Source organism: Cicer arietinum, chromosome 1, assembly GCF_000331145.2.
Source record: "Cicer arietinum cultivar CDC Frontier isolate Library 1 chromosome 1, Cicar.CDCFrontier_v2.0, whole genome shotgun sequence".
Taxonomy (NCBI): Eukaryota; Viridiplantae; Streptophyta; class Magnoliopsida; order Fabales; family Fabaceae; genus Cicer; species Cicer arietinum.
Genome location: NC_021160.2, coordinates 45,989,535 through 45,999,202, shown reverse-complemented (window position 1 = coordinate 45,999,202; position 9,668 = coordinate 45,989,535). Strand labels below are relative to the sequence as shown.

At 30.1% G+C, this 9,668-nt stretch overlaps 2 protein-coding genes across 2 annotated transcripts in view; both read right to left on the bottom strand.

The window, feature by feature from the left end:
* The window catches only part of LOC101509448 (ultraviolet-B receptor UVR8), a 4,977-nt gene extending 1,447 nt beyond the window's left edge, over positions 1 to 3,530 (bottom strand). The window contains exons 1-5 of the mRNA XM_004487631.4: positions 2,495 to 3,530; positions 1,845 to 2,054; positions 1,470 to 1,580; positions 604 to 972; positions 405 to 512 (exon numbers count right to left, since the gene is read on the bottom strand). Of these exons, the coding sequence (XP_004487688.1) occupies positions 405 to 512; positions 604 to 972; positions 1,470 to 1,580; positions 1,845 to 2,054; positions 2,495 to 2,836 (1,140 nt within the window). The 5' untranslated portion in view covers positions 2,837 to 3,530. The remainder of the gene's footprint in view (positions 1 to 404; positions 513 to 603; positions 973 to 1,469; positions 1,581 to 1,844; positions 2,055 to 2,494) is intronic.
* Positions 3,531 to 5,548: 2,018 nt separating this feature from the next.
* Positions 5,549 to 7,609, bottom strand: LOC101509775 (uncharacterized). Its single transcript, XM_004487632.4, has 5 exons — positions 7,475 to 7,609; positions 7,264 to 7,387; positions 7,086 to 7,136; positions 6,654 to 6,705; positions 5,549 to 5,970 (listed from the first exon to the last, which is right to left on the bottom strand). Exons 2-5 carry the CDS (start codon positions 7,381 to 7,383, stop codon positions 5,783 to 5,785), a joined length of 411 nt encoding a protein of 136 aa, XP_004487689.1. The 5' UTR covers positions 7,384 to 7,387; positions 7,475 to 7,609; the 3' UTR covers positions 5,549 to 5,782.
* Positions 7,610 to 9,668: the final 2,059 nt, after the last annotated feature.

The following is a 9,668-nucleotide window of genomic DNA, read 5'->3' as shown; positions in this document are numbered from 1 at the left end:
CCCTACAAGTTTTTGAAGCATGAAACAATGGTAATAGCAAAAAAGGTATTCGGCAGGAAAACAAGGTGGCAGTTTTGTAACTTAAAGTGAAAACAAGAAATGAAAACATGGCCCTGATTGCAAAATTGCCCCTATTTTCACTTTGTTTCCTTATTTAAAAGTTTTCTGTAGAAACCAGTGAATATAATATTATTTTTGTTTTCATTGTTTCCTTTACATATATTTGAGAACAGGTGACAGTTTTGCAATTAATAGTGTAAACAGAAAATGAGAACATAAAATGTTTTCTCAAACCAAACAGACCAATTCTCAAACCATACAGACCCTATAATGCAAAGAATTCATTGTAAACCATTAGAACTAAACAAAGATTGAGAACTTTTATCATGGATATAATATAATACCTGAACAGCCAAGTGATTCTTGAGACTAGACAATATCTCTGGTGTTGTCTTCTCAATCTCATCTCCATGACCTAAAGCACCACAATATCCCTTGCCCCATGTATATACCTGCACCATCAATAACAGAAACTTTAAAAGCCATTCCCACAAGTACTTCAATAGTCCAAAACCAAGTGTGACAAGTATAATTGACACTTACAAATCCATTTGAATCAAGTGCAACTGCATGCTCGTCCCCAGAAGATACACGGACAACATGAATATTTTTCCTTCTAAATTTTTGTATGGAACGTGGCAGAAGTTCATCGTGTTGCTCACCATGGCCGAGACAGAAATTAGAACCTGATCCAAAGGAGTATACTCCTCCATCTTGTGTTACAGATAAGATAAAGTTTGGTCCAGCGGCAACCTGAACAACAGGGCCTACATCACCGAGGATTTCAATCATTTTGGGGGTCGGTCTGTCCTGAGTGTCGCCGTGACCAAGTTGGCCATGTGAGTTGGCTCCGCACGTGTAAACATGACCTTGTCTAGTGAGGAAGACTGTGAAGTTTAGCCCAGCTGCAACCTGAGAGAGATTCTTGTATTTAATATCTTTTATGATGATATTCAAAATAGTTTAGAGTGCACCACAGCAAACTGGTGGAACATCTTGTGCCAATTGAAAATGGACAATTTCAAGATTTGTTATTGTGTAGCTTGAAACAACACATAATGTTTCAAATGTATGACAAAACTATTAACACTTTTATCAAAGAGAGAAGAATCCCCTTCAAAATTTAGAAAGAAATTGGAACTACAAAATGCATTTAATTGCAGACAACATGGGAAGACTTAATAGCCAATTTTAAAATATATCAGACTAAGATCAAAACTTCTAGCAAAAGATAACAGAGTAAAATAATAGAAGCGAAGTTAGCTTTCATATGTGGTGCTACATTTTCACTCCTTGGACATATGTGAGATTAGCCATTCCATCAGATTAATATTAACACATGTTAATAGGGACCAACAATTGTCATCTATATAATATATGGCGATGATGAAAGGCGATCTTCAATTTACCTGCTTGCAAGGAATCCCCTTCAAGGATTCAACAAGACGTGGCCTGAAAATTGGTCGACTTGTATCTCTATGACCACAGCACGAAGATGAATTATCTCCACATGTGAATACCTGCAAGGGGAAGTCGCAAGGTCACGATGGAAACAAGTATAAATCATTTTACAATCTAAAACCATCGGTTTCAATTCCAAGAAAATAAAGCAATTATTGAACATGCAGAATAATTAATAGATCAAGCAGTATATACAGAGCTTTAATCAAGCATAATAAATTTGCAGCTAAATCCCCAACGACGACGATTGAAATTTATCAAGCAATAATGATTGTTTGCTCATGAGTCATTACTAATTGAATAAAGGTGAAGCAGCTACAAACCTCTCCAGATTGCATAACAAAAGCTGCATGGTTATAGGAGGCTGAAACATGCACCACGTGCGCCAAAGGTGGGAAATCAATCCGGGTAAAGGATGTACGCTGTGTTGTTTCAGGCCCTTGACCAAGTACACCACACAAACTAGAACCACAAGAATAGACCGAGGAGTTGCTGATCGCCAATGTGTGATACTTTCCTGTTGTAATTTGCATCTGCCATTAAAATGTCTTCATCATTATTTACAACTTCACAACTATTCTTATATAAGGACAGTAAGAATACTAAAGACAACCAAGTGAAAAATGAACATTAAAAAACTATCCAAATTATGAGAGTTGTTCTTAAACTATCATTATTCTACATTTACAATTACAAATCCATTTTCATTTCTTTTTTTCTGTTCTGATAATTGCACAAATGCAATGTAAATGTTACATCACTAATTTCAAATGTACAATGGTGACAATATAAACTGTTCTGTTTAAAGTTTAAATGACTTGGGGTTGAAAAACAAAGTAAAAAACATAAAAGTTAAAACATCACTCTTAAGAAACTTACTTATTATAGAATCAAAGTGCAAAAAATGGCAACTCTTAATTCAAAAGAAAACAAACAAAAAAGACAATGCTTTATACAATGAACAAAATAGTACATTGCCTGATGATGTATCAACCATGTCAGAGGATTGTTCAACAGACTGCAAGAACCTCAAAACTCGCTTCCAATTTCCGCCACATCGATCATACAACTCTCTCTGAGAATTCAAACCCATCATGGAATATGTGGCATTCGAAGCACACAATTGAAATGCAGCAAAGTCTATCAATGACTTAAACTTGAAAGGGTAAAAGCCATGATTACTAGCACCAAAAGTTTTTGAAGTAAACTCCAAACAAACAAGGTCTATTGCACTTAGCTTCCCTGAGCACAGAATCTCCAAAATCAAATGTGAAGGTAATTCCTCAATTGAAACAGGTCTATAACGGTCTACCATGTTTGAGAAAGTTGAAATCACTTTTTCACCAGAGAAAACAAAACGTGATTCAAAGAAGTTGCAACTAGGAACAACCCTTTGGGATAAAGAATCAAATTTTGAGACGAAATCTTAGGCAATTGAAGCAGCATATGAAGAAAACATCAGAAGGGAGAAAAATATGGGAAATTGAATAGGAAAAAGATGATTGAAAAAGTGATTGGAAATAAAACATCAGAAGATAACTAATCACACCCCCCACAAAATCACCTTGAAAAATAGAAGATCAATTAAAGACCTTCTTCAGCTACAAGACCTTTTAACCCTCAAATTTTGAATTTTTGCGAGCAAACAAAAAATTACAACTTGAAATTAGATCAATTGAATTAAAATCAAACACTGATCTCAAATATTAAAAAGTTGAAATTTGAGATGAGAAGAATTAAAGAGCGTGAATTGAATCAAGTAGCTGAGTGAAGAAAAGTGGAAACTTTTGAAGAGAAATCGAAGAAAAAAGGAAAGTATGAGGATTGGGAAGAAATTAAATTGAGAGAGCGTTTGGTGGGTGTTGAAGGAAATAAGAAAGAAATTAGGGTTTTGAGAAATGTGTTTGTGTATGGGGCATTTTCGTGTGTGTTTCTTATTAGGTCTTTTTTTTTCTCTAATGAAATTTTGGAGATTTTGTGTGAATGAACATTTGTGATTTTGTGTGGATCATTAGAGAGAGAGAGAGAGAGTGAAAAGGAAAGAGAAGGAAAGTGACAGGGTGGCGTTGGTCGGTGATACCTAGGTAGATTCCTTGTTGTTCAAGTTGTGCACACGTGGCGCTCTATGAATGAGCCACGTCATATGAAGTTAGGTTTTTATGCACTTCGCACAGTAATGAAAGCTAGTTTTTTCTTTTACTCACTAAAGCTCGCTTTTAGCCACTGCTTTTTTCTCATGTTCGTGACATACTCTATTGTGTAAAGTACTAAATAAATCAACAATTTTTTTTTATACCTCTAGACCATAGAAAATACTATTATAACTTCAAATACACAAGATAAAGATTACATATTTGAACTCAAGTTATCCTCAAAAAAAAATTCCAGTTAAATTGTATCTTACAAACATAAATAGAAAAATCTTCCACCATCGGAACCGAAACCGTCAAAACCCTGAAAAGAATTGCACAAATTTTAAACTACTAGATGTTACAAACATAAATTAATAATTCTATTTTGAATGAATAAGAAAATTAGTTATCAAAATTGTAATCATATATTAAAATAATTCTTTTAATTTTTAAATACATTTTTAAAATTCTATAGTGTTAGTCAAATTAATGTCTCTTATTAAAATTTTACTATAGAAATTATGACGTAGTATATTAACTAAACATGAAAATCTTTCACGTTGATAGCACATTAGTGTTACTCCAAGACAAATTAATTTGGTTAGAATATTTAAATCTCTTTGTTCCCTTTGGTTGGAGTAAAGAGTAACAAATATTTTAAATTATATTTATTTGGTTTAGTTTTGAGAGGGATGAAAGTAGAATGAAATTTCTCCTATACTTGTTTTAGCTCCCGCACTATTTGGGAGGATTTATATGTAAATGAGAGAATTGAAATCACTTATAAACTATTCAAAACTTATCTCATTCCCTTGAACCAACCATAAATTTAGGTAAAATATCTTTTTTTTTTTTTTAAATTAAACATATATTTATTCTCTTTGTATCCTCTTCTCCCTTTCATTAAAATATATTTTCCTCCCCCTCTATTTAACAACCAATCAAATCCTTGAGAATGAATTTGTATGTAATTAATGCATTTACAATTAAAATTACTAACAAATTTGTCATTAAGATAACATAAATTTTAAAGACAAATCAATTCTTAGTGAACATACTTTCATGTACAATTAACATGAAAGGATCGCATATTCAAATAGAAATAAATGGAGCAAATATCATCCGCATAAAAGATGCGCATGACAACTATACAATCATACATTCAAAAACAAATAAATACATAGAAAAATACAACTCAATTCCAATATCCTTTAAATTCCATGAAAATAACAAATTAGTTTTTATCTTCTTTTTTTATAACAAGTTAGTCATTTATCTTTATTTTTTTAATGTGAAAGTTCATCATTTATATTTGTAAATGTTTATATCCATGATTCTAATTTCAAACCAACAAAATTGAAATTCAAAATTCTCTCAAATTTTTCAATAAACTTGTGTAATTATTAAAGAATTTTGATTGCAATAATCATAAAAACGTAAACCCTCAATCAAATTTTATAAAACTAACTAAATAAGAGAGAATTCGAGTTAGATTTTAGAATTCTAGAAATTAAACACAAAATTGTCTCAATTTATATTATAAAATCACATGAAAGTTTATTATATTGTTATTTATATAATTAATAACAAAACTCATAATACTATTTTAAAAATATGTAATTAAAAATGATTGAAATAAAATTATGACTAAAAATAATTCAACATTGTAACTATTACAAACATAAATAATTAATTTGATTAAAACAATATAAAAAAATCAATTTAATATTTTCATGTAACTTAAAAGACTAAATAATATATTTCATTGAACAAGTTTGATATACTTCACCAACACTCAGACAAAAAAAGAAGGCACCGAAACAAGATTTTCCTGTTCAACTTACACGCCTTTTCTTTTTATTTTAAAAACAATTACATTATTTTTAATTTAGAAATGCATAAAAGAAAAGTATATCTACTATGTAAAATTACATTTTCGTTATCGTTGTTCTGAAAATGTAATCACAATTCATTTAAAAGTGGGCAAAATGAGAATTTACATTAGTACCCTAGTCCTACTGAGAAAAAAATTTATTTTGTACATAACTAATATCTAGAACATAAATGTCATCCACCACCAAATAATTGATCAACAAAGTAGAAACCGCATATTATATCAGCTTTCAAATTCAATTGGCCTCCTCATCTGTGCGACTTTGAATTTCAGAATCAGGTGATAATTTAAACTTGAGAACCTTATGAAGCTGACACACAGGTCTGACTTGCTTTGTTGGAGGTTGACTTGAATCGATTAGTCTTGTTCCGGAAAATAGGTTCGCTTCAGATGGTCCTGTCTCTTCATGAACCACTGGGGTATCTGCACAATGAGGCTGATTGATCAAACAATTTATTTTGGGCAGTCCTAATAAGTAGAAAGCAAATGAAATTAAAGAAGTTTCCAACAATGCTTACAAGCATGTCTTCCACAAAAATGATTATCTTAAATGTAAAATTGGAAAGACATCATTATTGAAAGTGATTAACATTTGGCTATGCTTCTACCAACATCTAATTTACCATTTGGATGGCAGCTAGAAAAAGTTAGAAGCATAACATGTTCATCATAGGCTGAAACTAATCCAATACAAGTTTTCATTTTTTTGGGTCTGTTGAAAACTCTACAACAGCAAGGGTGGAGGAGCAGCAATTCAAGTGGACTAAATTGTATAAACTACAATTACATGTGTACTAAATCATTAAAATGAAGTAAATACATTATTAAGTTGTGCAAATTCTTTACTATATCCAATAACAATATTTAAGTAGAAAACTATGATACTCCATTCTCAATGAAAACAAGAACACAGATACAGTATATCCATCATTTTAAGGAAGTGTGGGTATCACTCAAATCAGTTATCAACGTGAAGGAAACTAGTATATAAAAAACATTGACTCTTTAACAATTAAGAGCTCAGAGTATCCTGACAAATGCAACATAACTTCCAAGACCTAATTCCCTTCTTCGGAAGGATTCTGCATCCATGAACTGTAACTCACCTTGTTCTTCGAAGGCGATACATGTTCCAATTGTCTCCTCATACTCCCCAATCTACAGACAACAATATAGCATAAAAATCCTTAAATGATCATATCATCCATTCAGAGAAGGGAAAAAAACACAGAAGAAATCATGAGTCCCCAGCTTTGACTAAATTATCAATGGAAGAATAACCAAAAGTATTAAAATTCATTTTAGCTTGCTGGAATTTCTAGCTGAAATACAGCATCATAATTATCTGCCTAGTCCTATATATATATACACACATTAATTAAACAAACATACATCTAAACAAATAAACAGATTTCATCACTGTATTTAAATAACTTCCAACAGATTCATATCAGATAAGAGCATCAAAATATCACTTAACCAAAGATTCCAATCATCATATTCTAAAAGACCATGAAATTTCAAAGTAGATAACTTACCAACTTAAATTTGTCATCAATGATCAATACCGGGTTTAAAGTGTCAAGGCCCTATAATTAAAAATAATGTAATATAAGCATACTTTACAATATAGAATATATGATTAAACAAACATTTGAAATCGCATTCAATGTCAAGTGTTAAACAGCTTCAATAAGGAGCAGATTGGGAACTTACAGTAAGAACATAGTTTGCATTTGGTGGAAAACTAATTAGGTCATTAACAGCGTCCAAGTCAAGCAAAATATATTCATCTTGATCTTCATGATCACGTGCTGCTGTTGCATCTGCTTCCATATTCCTATTTGTAAATTGGAAATTCAGAGTGAAAATTGACAGCCGGAGCTTGAAAATTGCAAAATCTAGTGGTAAAAGGAATGAGACAAACCGGTGAATGAGAGTTTGAAACGAAGCAAAGAAAAAGAGAGTGCGACCACCGGAGACGACGTGACCGCCGGAGCTTCTTTCGGTTGAGAGAGGAGATAACCTCTCTTCTCGTGTTTTTTTAATTTCGGAATTCCCAAAATGTCCCTCCCCTGACTTTAAATTCAAAGGGTTTTCCTTTTTTATTCTTTTGTTTGAAATACAACTGCTTATTGCATATGCCGCTGCCCTTCCCAACCTAATCGCGATTATGGTGTTTTATTCGCTATTTAAAATTAGGATTTAATTTAATTACAATTTTATGTCTCATATAATCTATTATTGGTATTGATCCCTTAATTTTAAGATTATTTAGTTTTAGTCTTTTTTTTTTTAATTTATGGACACAAAAATAATGATATATATATTTGATTTGACATATAATTTAATAATATTGAATCATTGATAGTTTAATTGTTTATTTGATATTAATTAATATACAGAAATGAATAACTTTAAGTTGAAAATAAAAATTTTAGAATTTTTTTCAATATCATAAGTATTGATCATTCTATATTACTCATTATGTCTCTAAATTTTGGTTCTTTTAAACTTACACATGCATATTAATAAATAATAAATTTAGATTGATTTAATCTTTTTTAGTCTTCATTTTATTAAGTAAAAACAAAATTCAATACATGTTTTTGGAATTTTAAGGGTATAAAAAAATCATTACTTACATGTTGATTTTTTAAAAGAATCAAAGTATTTGGAGAAAAATAAAATGCTTAAAGGACCAAAGATCAGAGACATAAGAGGTATCATATTATATATCATGTCATTTAATATATGTCATATCACTATTTATTTTAGTTAAAATTTAAAAAAATACAAAATAAAAATATATTTTTGACTGAAGAGTAAAGATTTTTACATTTTCATTGCTTTCATATTATCAAAAGTATTTGATTTTTAACAAATAATTTTTATAATCGCACAAAATTAGTTGTAATTGTGATCTATCGGTAATATAATTTTTTTACACAATTCCTGTAGTTAAACTCTTCTAATTGAATAGACCAAAAACAAAACTCTTCTAATTGACATCATGATGAAGTCACTATAATGCCGGTACTATTATGGTAATATTTTTTTCAAAACATTATTACAGTAAAACAAAATTATATCAACTTGATAATTTTTTTATACAATGATAATGTGAATTTAATAAATAAAAAATAAGAATGATAATGTGAATGTGAATGATTTGATAACTCAATGTACTCAAACTCCTCGTTGCAATTCATATTTGTCCAATTATCAACACACTGGTTTATCTTCCAATAAACATGATACACTTTATAATTGATGTTTTGGAACATTGTTCAGACTGGTTGGAATCGATGGGAAGGCTGGTTTGAGTCACTTACATAGTGGAAAATTTTACTCTATACTCTCTACATTTAACTTTTACCCCATAAATGCAAAGGAATAATATCTTTATCTTCGTATAAATCTTAAAAATTTATGGTGGTAACTTCCATAAAACGTTTTAAAAATCAAGAATATATTTAGTATTTTTTAAAATTTGTAGGGTACAAGTACAAATGTGAGGTATAGAGAAAAATTTTCTACATAGTGAATTGGACATTTAGTCACTAGACCAATTAAACATGTAAACTTCGTTTAATGGTTTCAATTTAAAATTAATAAAAATAACTAAAATGACTAATAAAAAATTAATTAATGAAACAAAACAGAACGAAAATATTTAAGAGATCAAAATAAAATGTGAAAATAAATTAAGAGACTAAAATAATAATTTAGCCAAAAAATTATAACAAATGAACCTTTAACCAAGTTTTGATTTACCTCAAAAGTTTGATTAATAAGTGCTTGCACAATATACAATTAATTTATATTGAAAATGCATGTGAATGATGAACCAAAATTTAAATGACTCTTGAAAATTTAAATTGAGATTTTGAATCTAAAAAAATAAAAAGTTGAATTGAAACTGAGCAATTTTTTATAATCACTTTTTTACCATACACAATAAATTTATGACATCAAACCTGTCAAATGCAATTCATAGAATAAGAAAGCGGAATGGGATAGTATCCATAATGCACTCTGAATGATGTTAGGTTGGCAATGGAATCCAACTAACTCGAAAACTAGTTTGAAACTCAATACGATAATTAGGTCATGAACGA